The 14,685-nt window shown below is 32.9% G+C and overlaps 2 protein-coding genes across 4 annotated transcripts; both read left to right on the forward strand.

Annotated features, from left to right (window-relative positions):
* Positions 1-3,846: 3,846 nt before the first annotated feature.
* Positions 3,847-5,790, forward strand: LOC142597408 (DNA topoisomerase 2-alpha-like). Its single transcript, XM_075729499.1, has 3 exons — positions 3,847-4,335; positions 4,402-4,559; positions 4,644-5,790. Exons 1-3 carry the CDS (start codon positions 4,312-4,314, stop codon positions 5,599-5,601), a joined length of 1,140 nt encoding a protein of 379 aa, XP_075585614.1. The 5' UTR covers positions 3,847-4,311; the 3' UTR covers positions 5,602-5,790.
* A 4,010-nt stretch (positions 5,791-9,800) lies between these two features.
* Positions 9,801-14,672, forward strand: LOC142597407 (cell adhesion molecule Dscam1-like). Of its 3 annotated transcripts, none has more exons than XR_012832135.1 (5): positions 9,811-10,505; positions 10,575-10,952; positions 11,013-11,762; positions 11,821-12,473; positions 14,517-14,672. XR_012832135.1 is itself a non-coding variant. In XM_075729497.1 (4 exons), the coding sequence occupies exons 1-4, from the start codon at positions 10,007-10,009 to the stop codon at positions 12,402-12,404; spliced, it is 2,211 nt and encodes a 736-aa protein (XP_075585612.1). In that variant the 5' UTR covers positions 9,801-10,006; the 3' UTR covers positions 12,405-12,884. The 3 variants fall into 3 exon arrangements, 1 of the variants encoding a protein (XP_075585612.1); XR_012832136.1 differs by having other exon boundaries at positions 11,821-12,467; positions 14,544-14,628; XM_075729497.1 differs by lacking the exon at positions 14,517-14,672 and having other exon boundaries at positions 9,801-10,505; positions 11,821-12,884.
* Positions 14,673-14,685: the final 13 nt, after the last annotated feature.

Here is a 14,685-nt window from a genome sequence, read left to right on the forward strand (position 1 = left end):
AGCTACACCTAATGATATGGCATAATATTCTGCTTCAGCTGTTGAAATAGATACTGATTTTTGTTTTTTACTCATCCAGCCAATTGTTGAACCATAGTATTTTATTAAAACACCACTAATTGATTTTCTTCCAGGTGTTGTTCCAAAATCAGAATCAGTAAATACAGTAAGATGTTCATCATTAAAATGACCAAGATTTAAAGAAACATTCAATGATCCCTTTAAATAACGAATAATATTTTTTGCACAATTCCAAATATGTTTTGTTGGTTCATGCATTTTTGAAGACAAAATATTTACACTAGCTGCTATGTCTGGTCTTGATCTATTAGCAATATATTGAAGACAACCAATAATTTTTTGAGTTGATTCTATATCATATAAGTCACTCTTGACATTAACATTGAAATCACCCAAAGGAATCTTTACATCTCTTGAATCCTTCAAATCATATGTTTTGATCAACTCTTCTATATATCCTTTTTGACTTATTTGAAAAATATTTTTTTCCTTTCGTATTTCCAAACCACAAAAATTCTTAACATTGCCTAAATTCTTGATTTCAATATGTTTTGACAACAAATTTACTATATTTTCGATTTCACAATCTTCTTTTGTGCATAATAAGATATCATCTACATACACTACGATGATAACTTTCTTACTTGAATGTATAAACAAACATTTATCATTCAAACTTCTGATAAAACCAACATCTTGAAGAATACTGTTTAATTTTTCAAACCAACATCTTGGAGATTGTTTCAAACCATATAAACTTTTTTTCAATTTCCAAATTATATTTTCTTTCTTATGTCTTTTAGGTGGTTCAACATATATATCTTCTTTTAAATCTCCATTTAAAAAAGCTGTTTTAACATCTAAATGCGTTACAGCCAAATTATTAATAGCTGCATATGTTAAAACTATTCGTATTGTAGTAAAATTTGTAACAGGAGAATAAATATCATGATAATCAATGTCTTTAACTTGACTGAAACCTTGACAAATTAAACGAGCTTTAAAACGATCTATATTGCCTTTTTCATCTGATTTAATTGTAAAGATATAGCGACTACCAACTATATTCTTAACATTTTCTTTTGATCTTTCTACTTCTTCAAAAACACCATGTTTTAAAATTGAATTGAATTCTTCATTTATTGCAAGATTCCAAAGAGACGATTCTTTTGACTTCATAGCTTCATCATATGTTTTTGGTATTATCACTTGATCTTTTAATAATAAACCAGCTTGAAATCTTTCAGGCGGAATACCAAAATTTGATCTGTTAGAACGACGTAATCCTGTAACATGATTATCTTCTTCATTTTCTTCTTCATTAATTATTTACAACATGGATACTGTTGCAAATAGATAGATTATGCTTTATTCTCATTATTATTATTCAAATACACAATAAGCAAAGGATATGGATAAGTTCATCAATGAAATTGGTTTCCATGTTTTTCCTACAGATTGCCTGCCTTATTTTTGTCTATCAAAGATTCACTAATTTTTTCTAATTTTAAATTTTACAAACGAACCACCAGTCCAAAACACATTCCCTTGATAATTCATTTTTTTCTCATATGAATAAATGATACATTTGATTTTTATTTTTCTTCAAAAACTTTGACTTTGACTTTTATTTGACAGGAAATTTGAAGAAGAAAAAACTCGATTGAAAAATAACAAAGAAAATTTTAATGATAAGAAAAATATTGATTGAAAATACAAATGGTGTGTGTGTGTGCAACAAGTGTGTGTGGTATATTCACAATGTAAAATAAGTCAATGAAATCGATCAATAACATTCAGATTATTCTATGTGTGTCTCGGAAATTCAATGACAATATGGTTTTTTTCCTAGATGATGATAATGACAATGCGGCAATTTTTTTTGTGTGTGTATCAAGTACGGAAACGGAATTTTTTGCTTTGTTTTGTCAACATTAACAACAACAACAAGAATAACTGGAGCAACAAAATACTGAGACGATACTCGAAAGAATCGAGTCATTGAGACTAAAAAAAAATTTCCACACACTACATGCATTGAGACAAATTTTTAATTTTCTTTTCTTAGATTTCGTGATTCAAGAAAATCTGAAAAACAACCAAATAAAAAAAACTACAACAAAACTATTATATGGTATGAGACATGTCTCTCTGCGTGTGTTTTGATTCAATATTTTGGAATCAACCAAAAAAAAAAAACCAAACGACCAGTGAAAACGACAACAGCAGCAGAGATTTTTTCATCGTTCATTTTTTTCACTTTTTTCTTCTGTTTGTTTTTTTATAAGATTAAGAAAAAACGAAAGCAATAAAAAAAATTCTTCTTTTTCCTTGGATTAATTACCCCTTTTTTCTCTTATCTCGAAAATTGTGATTAGTGTGTTTTTCTTCACTTTCTTTCCGAAACAAAATAAAACGAAATGACTATGTTTACTGTTTTTTTCCCTCCCCAACCTTTTTGCGACGAAAAAACATGTATCTGAAAAACATGTTTCTTTTGTTTGAAAAAAAAATTCTTGTTTTTCTAGGGATTAATTACCCCTTTTTTTCTCTTATCTCGAAAACAGTGATTAGTGTGTGTGCGTGTGTGTTGGTTTTAATAACCTTTCACGAGAAAAAACAAACAAACAAACGAACGAGCAAAAAACACAAAAATGACTTTTTTTTCTTTTGTTTTTTGTTTACGACAATGAAGAAAAAATATTCGAAAAAATTGAAACAAAAAAAAAAATTTTTCATTATCACACACACTTGTTGCACACACACTCAATATATTTTTCTTATCACTAAAATTTTTTTCGTTATTTTTCAATCGAGTTCTTTCTTATTAATTAGTTGACCAACAAAGTTTTTCTTCTCAACCGTTGCACGAACGTTAATATATTTCTATTTTTCTTATGTAAAAATAAAAATTGCAAACAATCATTTTATTCAAAAAATATAATAATCGATAATTGCATTTATTGAAATGACAAAATCTGATACAATTAGTAAAGACAATTTTCATTTATATATATAAAAATCTACGATGTTCCATAACATCGTAATGATTATCACATCGATAATACGTTCGCAGTCATGATTGGGAATTGAACACTATTGAAATATTTGTGGATAAAATAAAGCTTTATTGATCAAGTATACGCAGATCATAAAGCCATTTTGTTGATTATTATCACGCTAAATAAACGGCATGATTTGCAGAATTTTGTTCTTGAATACTCGGTTTATACATTTTTTGTCCAATGTTTGGTTGTTGTGGATAGGTCCAAATGTGATATTAAGAGCGTTAATAATGTTTTGGATACTGTTGCAAACAGATAGATTATGCTTTATTCTCATTATTATTATTCAAATACACAATAAGCAAAGGATATGGATAAGTTCATCAATGAAATTGGTTTCCATGTTTTTCCTACAAATTGCCTGCCTTATTTTTGTCTATCAAAGATTCACTAATTTTTTCTTAATTTCTACAAACGAACCACACATTCCCTTGATAATTCATTTTTTTCTCATATAAATAAATGATACATTTGATTTTTATTTTTCTTCGAAAACTTTGACTTTGACTTTTATTTTGCTGTGTGTGGACAGGAAATTTGAAGAAGAAAAAACTCGATTGAAAAATAACGAAAAAAATTTTAGTGATAAGAAAAATATATTGAGTGTGTGTGCAACAAGTGTGTGTGATAATGAAAAAATTTTTTTTTGTTGTTTCAATTTTTTCGAATATTTTTTTTCATTGTCGTAAACAACAAACAAAAAAAAGTCATCTTTGTGTTTTTTGCTCGTTCGTTCGTTTGTTTGTTTTTTCTCGTGAAAGGTTATTAAAACCAATACACACACGAATTAATGTCATCAAGATAAGGAAAAAAGAGGGGTAATTAATCCAAAGAAAAAGAAGAATTTTGTTTTTTAATTAACCGCCAAAACTCTCCAATTCTATTGGTTAATGCTCTGTACACCACTTTTATTTTCTGGAAACTTTTCTACTATTTCAAGCAAGGACAAGCTGGGCCTGATACATGAGTAGCGAAACAAGCTGAACACATGGCCCACGTGAAAGACAGATTGAGCTGGTTATCAACGTGAGGCGTGGTTTCAACCGATTGGCAGTTTGACTGTCCAAGAAATCATATAAATTTCCAAGACAACGACACAATCATCACCATTATTGTCGTTTTTTTGATTGTTGTTCGTCATCGTCATTATTGTTTTCAACATTTTATACTTTTTTTTTGTTTACATTTAATTTTTGTCACATAACATACATATATTGGTTCTACTATGGATAAGCAAAAAGTGACAAAGGTTTGTTTTGTTTGTATAACTTGAATAATTTTTCTATATTCAAATTTTTTTTTTTACATTTGATAGCAAATGTGGGTCTGGGATGGTGATCAAGAAAAAATGGTATACCGTGAAATTACATATGCTCCATTATTGTATAAAATATTTGATGAAATACTTGTCAATGCTGCCGATAATAAACAGAGAGATGAATCAATGGATTGTATACGAATAGATATTGATGTGTAAGTGTCATATGATTATGTCTTGTATATTGATTGATTTAAATTGATTTTGTTTGTTTTTTTTCTATATATATACTACGGTAGCGATCGCAACGAAATAACCATTTATAATAATGGTAAAGGAATTCCTGTGTTTGAACATGAAACGGAAGAATGCTATGTACCAACATTGATATTCGATACTGTATTGACACCATCAAATTGTTATGATGACGAAGAGAAAAAACTGGTCGGTGGTCGTAATGGTTTTAAAGCCAAACACTGTAACACTTTCAGTACGAAATTCAAAGTACAAACTTCAAGCAAAGAATATCAAAAATTATTTTCACAAATTTGGAAAAAAAATATGACGAAGATAAAGGATCCTAAAATCGGTGCGAATGCAGCTGAAGATTTTACCCGTATATCATTTAAACCTGATTTATCGCAATTTAAAATGAATCGTCTTGATAAAGATATTGTGGCATTATTCTCACGACGAGCATACGATATTGCCGGTACAACGCGTGATGTAAATGTATATCTTAATGGAAAAAAATTACCCATCAGCGGTTTCAAAGATTATGTCAAACTTTTTGTCAAAGATCGTCAAGATGAAATTGGTAATGATATCAAAGTTGTCCATCAAAAAGTCAATGATCGATGGGAAATTGCTGCCACCGTTAGCAATAATGGATTCCAACAAATCAGTTTTGTTAATGGCATTGCAACCACTCGTGGCGGTAAACATGTTGATCATTTAACCGATCAAATTGTCAATAAAGTGGCCGAAGTTATTAAAACGGAAAATCAAGTTGGCATCAATGTGGAACCATCACAAATACGTAATCATCTTTGGGTGTTTGTCAATTGTTGGATTGAAAATCCTAAATTTGATTCGCCAAAAAATGAAACAATGACATTAAAGGTGGAACGTTTCGGTTCTACCTGTTCACCAAGTACCAATTTCGTACACAAAATTTATAAAGTTGGTATCGCTGAAGCTGTGTTATCAAAAGAATTATCGAAAACTGGTAGCATTCAACAAACTGGTCGATTATGATAATTCATCATCAGATGAAGAATATTAAACCAATAATTATCATCGATCTCAATCATCATATTCTCTTATGTACGCAGATTTGTTTACAACTTATATTTGATTAATGAAAGACACACTCACACACTTTTTGTATATTAATCAATGTATATTTTTTTATCAACATAATCATTAAAATTTTTTTCATTATTTTTCGATCGAGTTCTTTCTTTTTAATTTTCTTTTCTTAGATTTCGCGATTCAAGAGAATCTGAAAAACTACAACAAAACTATTATATTGTCTGCTAATTGAAAATCGGTAGGAACAAAATTAACAGACATAGATGGATCATCTGAGAAAATCTCAACAAGCTTCTTGATTTCTATGTCAAAATGACTAGATCTCTTCATCGTGCTCCCGGTATAAATTTGAATGGTAGACTTGTTATCACAACAGAAAACAACATTTGTCATATAATTCATAAATTCATAAATTCCAAGACTTCGCGTATTGGTTTCATGATGTTGTGCCCATCCAACAAAGCTCGGGATTCTGCCTCACAGCTCGATGTGCATAATTTCGATTGACGACAAGATCTCCAAATTAAAGTAGACATCCCACAACGGACAATAATACCAGATGTTGAATGTTTAGAAACACCTTGACCGAAGCTGGCATCAGTGTACACACATGACCAGTAAAAAACTGGACACTTTCGAAAAAAGCATTACGGCCTATGGGAGAGAGGGTTTTTTCAAAGCTTCTAAAACCATGTTTTTTGTCGGAATCAGGCGAAAATATTTCGCCAGTGCATAGCGAAAGAGTTGCTGCTTCGAACAAAATAAGTTTCAACTTCCGGCTATCATTTTTGAGAGTAGAAGTGGGGTGTCAAAGTTTATGTAGGGAAAATTTTTGCCCCTCTAGACTGTAATTCCATCTGGCGGATTAATAAATCCCTGAGGTCGGCAAAAATGTATGGACACCATAATGTGTATTGCAATCATACTTAACATCAATTTTGACAATTTTGCATTTGTTTTGAAAATCTTGCTCTAAGATCTAGAAAAAATTATGGCTTATTTTGTGCCATTTTTACATCGAGAAAATGGCAAATTTCCAACCTAACACGACCAGTTCAGAATTCAAAATTCAAAATTCAAAATGCCATCAAACCACCAGGTCGGCCTGGTCCAACAGAGCAAACATTGAGAAGACTTGATCGTCAAATTGAAAAAACACCGACGACAACAGGCAAAGAATTGGCGAATCATCTTGATGTGTCGAGAAATACGATACAGAAATACACCAAGATGGCCGAATATAACGTCAGAATAGCAAGAAAAAAACCACTTTTATCCAAGAAAAACATAAACAAGCGTCGTAAATGGGCCAATAAAATGGCTGAAATGCCTCTTGATTATTGGAAAAAAGTAATTTTTTCCGACGAAAGTCGATTTTCTCAGTTTAGCGATGCTTATCGCACATTCGTGTATCGCAAGAAGAATCAGGCATACCAAGCCAAGAGGCTCCGAGCCACGGTTAAGCACAACGGTTTCAGTGTGATGGTTTGGGGGGCCATATGGTAAGATTTTTTTTTTAGAATGTTTTAATAATTATTTCTTAGCAATAGGCATGGTGGGAGATCAGAGTTGAGACTGTGCTTCAATAGTGTGAATTGTGAAGAATATATCGATATTCTTAAAACCACACTATCCCCCATTTTCCGTAATAAAAAAAAATAAAGTTGGACATTAAAAATCAACTGACATCACAATCGTGATTAAAGTCCATTTAATAATGTCAAAGTCATTATTATCATGACAATTGTTTTTTTGGTCGAGCATGCGTTTTGGCAGACCATGGGCAATCATCGTGGTTTCGAGTGAACAACACGTTAGCATATCATTTTTATCATCATTCCTATTATCATCGTGATGTTGTTATGTTTACGTTTTCTAATGAATTATTTTCTTTATTAAATTATACTAAATAAAATCAAAGTTTATTTCAAACCGGCCAGTGATAAGAAGTTTTTTGTCTATTTCGTTATCAGCACCAATGGCAACGACATTGGCTACCGAATAATTTACGTCAACGGTCAATTTACGATTCACGAAGCACGAAATTTATGATATTTACGAATATTCACGATGGTATTAACACGTACGGCGGCTGCAATGACCGATGAGGAACTACGAACGGAAGTCAAGAAGGTGTGCAACGCAATACGAATGGCTAACAATACAATGATGATAGGATGGGGCTACGAGGTCGATCCACAGGAGATTAAACAATTGAAGAACCAGTATTATCAATTAAGTAATATCATCATTGAAAAGGCGTCGTTGACGAAAGAGGAAGAAACGGATTTTGATAACCTGAAGCATACAATCGATAAGTTGTCACGAATCTCTAGTACGGTGTCGATCATACGTAAAGGATTTGAACGGCTCAAACGTCAAGAAGATACAGAATACGAAAGGAATCTAATCAGTCGAAAACTTGACGATATGAGGACGATGGCCAGTGATTGTTCTAGCATTGAAGATCTATTGATCGAAATGGAACGGCAATTCGAGAAAATGACCGTGAAAGAGGACAATCGAATCAACGATCCGACATCATCATTCAAATCGACGTACAAGCAACCGAAAACTACCGCTGGCGGTGACCGCGAAGACAACACAACAGGTGATCCAAACGCACGTGCTAATCCAATCATTGATACACGAAATGATGATCAAGAGCAACCGTCTACGAGTCGCCAAACCACGAATAATGGACAACCGGAAACAAACTACACGATCCCAACAGGTACCACGTACTATCCATATCAACAATACTGGTGGGACTATGGTAATTACTATTCACGTTCTGGTGGTCCAAAAATCGAAGCGAAACGTCTAAAACATTACGACGGTGATCCAATTGGGTACCCGGTATTTCGGCAGATGATCAAACACTACTTGATTGATAATCCACAGATTCGAGGAAACTTGAATAAAATGATGGAAATACGGGATCTATTGCCTGACAAGCATCGGTACATACTGGACCGAGTAGATCAATTTAATCCGGATATGAATGAAGTATTAGTTACGTTGGACAAGCATTACGGTGGTCGAAGCCGGATAATTCCAGCATTAAAGGCTCGTATACGATCATCATCGAAGTTACCGATACGCCCGTCCGAACGTGAATGGGAGTCCATGACAGAAACGGTAATCTTGATACGAAACACGCTCAAGACAACTGGATTGGAAACAGAAGAGTTTAGCCTGATTAGCCCGATTATGGCAAAGATTGATCGTATACATTTCACCAATATCGGTAGTAGGGTTACCAGACGTCCGGATTTTGCCCGGACATGTCCGGATTTTCAGTGATCTGTCCGGATTTTGTCCGGATTCGAAAAATGACCAAAAAAAAATTAAAAATTTGTGAAAATTTAACGTTATGTTAATTTAAACCAAGTATAAAGCCACAAAACGTAACAAATTTTATGAGTAAACCAAAAAAACGGCTAGAAACTCAAAAAAATTATGTACATAACTTTACATTAATGTTTACAATTGTAAAGCATTAATGCTTGGCAAGATTTTTTCATTGGTAGCAGCAAAGAAATTTCAGAAAGTGAAAGTCTTAACGCCTATTTTATATGCTTTTCCTCCTCACCTCATTTTCCGTTTTGTTCTTCGTTTACTGTGACTTGTTTTGATTATCAGGATTGAAAATTTCATTTATTAAAAATGACAAACAAAAACGTGTTTTTTCAGAAGAAATGTGCAAATTTTTTTGGTTCATCGTTATATACCAAGCCTAATACTTTGATTCTCGTTTGGCTGATAAATTTTTTCCCGAAAATTGCCAGTTTTTGTTTGATTTTTTGAAATCTGAACAAAAACAATCTGAATATGAATATCTGAAAAGTTGGAAACTTTTCATACTGCGAATGAATTCGTTCAAATGGTTATTGGCGGAGAAAATAAATTGTGATGAAATATTACAATGTACAAAATAAATTCAAAGAAAACATATTGATATCGATCAACTTTATGATGAAGTTGGCTTTGTTAATAAATTTCTGAAAGAAGTACAAATTGAGAATTTAACCAAAAAATGGATTAAATAAAATTCAATAAAACAATTTTTATTATTGCAAATTCAATAAAATTTATTTTCAATTGTATTTTGTAATGTCATATATGAAAGAGACAACAATGTTTCAATTTGAGTTGAGATGGCCCATGTGGACGATATAAAAAGGGTGAAAATTTATTTGAAAAGTTGTTCAAATTTATCTTGTTTGTTTCGTGTTTCTTTTGTTTATGGGATGATGTTAATTTTTTAAAAAAAATCAATTAACATTGTCCAGCCGCTGGATATCCAATAGAATCGATTGAATGGTATAAAAAGTCTACGAATCATATGAACGATATTCATCAATCATCAATCAATCGTTTGCCACAAAATCATCGACAAAAAACATTTCCAAATGGAACATTGATTATTGAACGTATTGAACGTGGATCAGATGACGGTGAATATCGTTGCCAAGTAACAAGTGAATCAAATGTGGCTAGTGCTGACACTTTCATACGGGTACTAGTTGCACCATTGATAAATCCATTTCATTCACCGCCAAATCTCCGTGAAGGAATGCGTGTAATGCTTACCTGTTCAGTGGTTGAAGGTGATCCACCATTAATGATTCAATTCCTTAAAGATGGTACATCTATTTCAATGAAACAACAACAAACAACAAGTGCCTTAGTAGAAAATCATCATATGAAATTTGATAGAACCAATGATTATTCTGCTACATTGTTCATCGAATCGGTTACGAATGAAGATTCAGGAAATTATAGCTGTATTGTATCAAATAATGCAGCAATCGCTACATATTCCATTTTTATGAAAGTGAATGGTAAATTTAAATTCGTTATATATCATTATGTTATGATTTGTCAATTTTTTTTCTTTTGAAAAATTCTAGTTCCACCTAAATGGATTATCATGCCAAAAGATATTGAAGCCATCGAAGGACAAAATATAGCCATTGATTGTTCGGCAACTGGTGATTCCAGAGTATGGTGGGAACGTGCCTATGAAAAATCATTATCACCACCAATGCATTCGAAATCGACATTGTTGTTGATGAAAAATGGTGGCAATCACAATATTTCGAAACAACAACAATCACCAACGATGAATCATTTTCGTACGGTCGTCAGTAATTCACACATACATACAGCAGAAAATGGAAGTTTAATATTTCGTGATATTCAATATGATGATTCAGGCACTTATCTTTGTCAGGCAAATAATGGTGTTGGTTCTGGTTTGAGTAAAGTAATTAAATTAAAAGTACATGGTAAGTCATTCATAGTTGTGAATGAATCATGTTCATGAAGCTTGATTTTATTTTTCATAGTTCCTGCATATTTTAAAAATAAATTTTCATCACAAACTGTACGACATGGTGAATCTGTTGAATGGAGTTGTGAAGTCAATGGCGAACAAACGATTGATTTGCAAATTTCTAAAGATCGAATGATTTTAGATTTTGTTCCTATCAATAATAATGAGGATAATTCGTTAAAATCAAATTCTGACACAAAAATTCTTCATTCTGATAATCGATATAATCTGATACGAAAATTACAAAACGATCATCTTGTGTCATATATCATAAGAATTGATCAAGTGGATCGTCGTGATTCATCGTTATTCACCTGTGTTGCATCAAATCCATATGGAAAAGATGAATATAATTTTCAGCTGATAGTTCAAGAGCCACCAGAACCACCGGAAAATCTTCATGCATTGGAAATTGAAAGCAGAAATGCAGTCATTGCATGGTCACAACCGTATTCTGGTAATAGTCCAATCGTAGCATATCATGTTGAATATCGACTATGGATGGATTCATCGACATCTTGGTCCAATGTTCACCACACGTCTAATCAATCTACAATTGTTGAACATAATACTGCTGCAATGATGAGTAAATCATTATTGCCAGGGACAATTTATCGTAAAACATTACCAGGAACCGAAACATCAATAAATCTAAGATCATTACAGCCAATGTCAACATATGAGATACGAGTTCAAGCTGAAAATCAAATAGGTTTTGGTTCATTTCAGCTAACACCATTGAAAATAATGACAAAAGAAGAAGGTGAATAGTGTTTTTCAATTCAAATCCGAAATTAATTTTGCTTTTAATCATTAATTAGCACCTTCGGGACCACCATTGAATATTCGTGTGTTTCCAATCAGTGCTCATACATTACAGATTTCATTTCAACCACCAAGATTGGAAAATCAAAATGGTCAAATACTTGGTTATTATGTTGGTTATAAAGCTGTGGATTTGGATGAACATTTTATGTTTAAAAAAATTCTTGAAGATAATAATAATCGATCTATTCAATTGAAAGAGATTAACATTACTGATTTACGTCGTGCTACGAAATATGTGATCATTGTACAGGCATTCAATAGAATCGGTCCTGGACCACAATCCGAAGAAATTGTCGGTGAAACCTTGATCAATGATCCACCAAAAGCTCCTGTATTAACTTCGATCAATGTCGGTTATAACAATGTTGAATTAAATTGGTCTATTGAAACGATGGACGATTCATTCGATGGCGGCTTGCATGTATCATCAAAATTAGATGTACCCGAAATAACCGGATATTATCTTTATTCAAAATCACCTCAAGGTGAATGGGAAGAACGTCATATAAATTCAGAGGAAAATTCATTCAAATATAATAATCTTCTTTGTGGAAATCAATATCAGGTTAATATATAAACATTCCGGCCATATATAGATTTTAATGACAAAAATTTTCGTGGTATTCACATAATGGTTATTGTCCTCGTCAGGGCCGGCCCAGGCGCCTGTGCAGACTGTGCACCGCACAAGGCCTCGCGCTACTGAAGGCCTCGCGCTGCCTCCGGCAGCGCGGTTCCGGAAACAGCTCGCAGTCCCAAAAGCTTCGCAGTCCCAAAAGCCTCGCAGTTCCAAGAGCCTCGTAGTACTAAGAGCCTCGCAGTTCCAAGAGCCTCGTAGTACTAAGAGCCTCGCGGTTCCAAAAGCCTCGCGGTTCCGAATTTTGGATGATTTAATAAAATGAAAATGTTTTTTGTTTTGATACATTTGAATATTATGGTAATCCTGAATCAAAAACATGTACTTCATCTAGTCAAATATCTATTAATAGTTGTGCGAATTGTTTGTAGTGGAACCAATATAGGAAAAATAAATAAACAAACAATGTCGATGGCTAAATATCTAACCTAGTAAGTGATAAATCATCAAAGAAAAATGAATAATGAATGCATTGCCTGACTTCTTTAAGATGGATTTATCAATAATTCCAAATTAAACCGATTTTCAATGGATCATGGATCATTTATCTCAAAAATTTGGTGACGAATAGGGTATGCACAATCCCGTTTGTTCACCAGTCGCCTCATAATTTAAATTCTTGTCTAAAATTCTAAAATCACAAATCAAAAAATTGACTGATTGATTGATTATTTAAATTGGAGAAACAATTAAATGAAAAAAATGTTGTGTCGACAAATTTCCAACAATCAACATCATAAGCGATTCCAGAAAAAAGAAGTACAGTTGATTCTGTTGAATCAATATTCAAACAATTGGAATATATAAAACAACTTTCAGAAGAAATACTGGAAATCTTAGAAAAAGATTATTCGTTGGCGAAGCAAAAATATCCAAAGGATGATGATCCTTTTAAAGCTGAAAGCCAAAGAAAGATAAATGAAATGACCAGTTCAAAATCGAGAAAATAACAAGTCCAAACTAACACGACCAGTTCAGAATCGAGAAAATAACAAGTCCAAACTAACACGACCAGTTCAGAATCAAGAAAATAACAAGTCCAAACTAACACGACCAGTTCAGAATCGAGAAAATAACAAGTCCAAACTAACACGACCAGTTCAGAATCGAGAAAATGACAAATGTCCAAACTAACACGACCTGTTGAGAATCGAGAAAATGACAAATGTCCAAACTAACACGACCAGTTCAGAATCGAGAAAATAACATGTCCAACCTAACACGACCTGTTCAGAATTGGGAAAGTAATCAATAAAGCATTGTCAACCAATTCTGAACTGGTCGTGTTAGGTTGGACTTGTCATTTTCTCGATTCTAGTAAATCTTTGAAAGAACAACTCTTTTGCTATGCACTGGTGAAATATGTGTGTATGTATTTTTGATTTAAATGAAATAAAAAGATTAAATGTACGTATACGTATTTAACCCATTCACGACCAAGCGTCACACATGTGTGAGGCTCAAATTTTCCACCATCTCAAATACATTTATCGAGAGCCACAAATAATCTTTTAAAGAGCCGCAGGTTGGCCGTTGGTTGCGGTTGGTTGGTTGGTTATAGTGATTTAGAATCAAAAATGACACAAAAATCTTAATGCACTTCAGAATAGAGATTGAAAAATTCTTAAAACAATTTCCTTTGTTGAACGATCATGGCAATAGTTTTACTTGGATTGAATGATTGGTAATGTTATTAATTTCATGAATCTGAAATTTTCAACGCATTTTATAATCAATTTATAGAAAGTCCAAATAAAATCTAAAATAACCAAAATAGAGTCGAGGTGACATTACTGATTCGAATGACGTTGATGATTTGATGATCATTAGAAAAAATTTAAATTGATTGATACAAGCTTTTGGAAATTTTTTCGGTCATAAATTGCTGCACAGACTTTATGAACGATCGCAGTTTTTTGCCAGTTGTTTTTTAGCGCGCTTCAAATTAACAATCAAGATTTTTAACGCTTCAAATTTTTTTTAAGCAATCATTTTTTGAAAATTCCTTAATTTTTTTAAGGCCTCGCGTTTTTCAAGTTGACTTTGCACAAGGCCTCGCGATTTTCCGGGCCGGCCCTGGTCCTCGTCGTGGTCGTGGTGGTGATAATGGTTCTTGCCCTCGTCGTGGTCGTGGTGGTGATAATGGTTCTTGTCCTCGTCGTGGTCGTGGTGGTGTTTGTGGTTCTTGTCCTCGTCGTGGTCGTGGTGGTGTTTGTGGTTC

Source organism: Dermatophagoides farinae, chromosome 3, assembly GCF_024713945.1.
Source record: "Dermatophagoides farinae isolate YC_2012a chromosome 3, ASM2471394v1, whole genome shotgun sequence".
NCBI classification, from domain to species: domain Eukaryota; kingdom Metazoa; phylum Arthropoda; class Arachnida; order Sarcoptiformes; family Pyroglyphidae; genus Dermatophagoides; species Dermatophagoides farinae.

Bases quoted from the DNA above. Each gene is read 5' to 3' on its own strand.
- LOC142597408 (XM_075729499.1), top strand. From the start codon at position 4,312: ATGGATAAGCAAAAAGTGACAAAG. The intron at 4,336-4,401 runs GTTTGTTTTGTT...TACATTTGATAG, and splicing joins ATAAGCAAAAAGTGACAAAG to CAAATGTGGGTCTGGGATGG. The intron at 4,560-4,643 runs GTAAGTGTCATA...ATACTACGGTAG, and splicing joins ATACGAATAGATATTGATGT to CGATCGCAACGAAATAACCA.
- LOC142597407 (XM_075729497.1), top strand. From the start codon at position 10,007: ATGAACGATATTCATCAATCATCAATCAATCGTTTGCCACAAAATCAT. The intron at 10,953-11,012 runs GTAAGTCATTCA...TATTTTTCATAG, and splicing joins AATTAAATTAAAAGTACATG to TTCCTGCATATTTTAAAAAT. The intron at 11,763-11,820 runs GTGAATAGTGTT...ATCATTAATTAG, and splicing joins AATAATGACAAAAGAAGAAG to CACCTTCGGGACCACCATTG.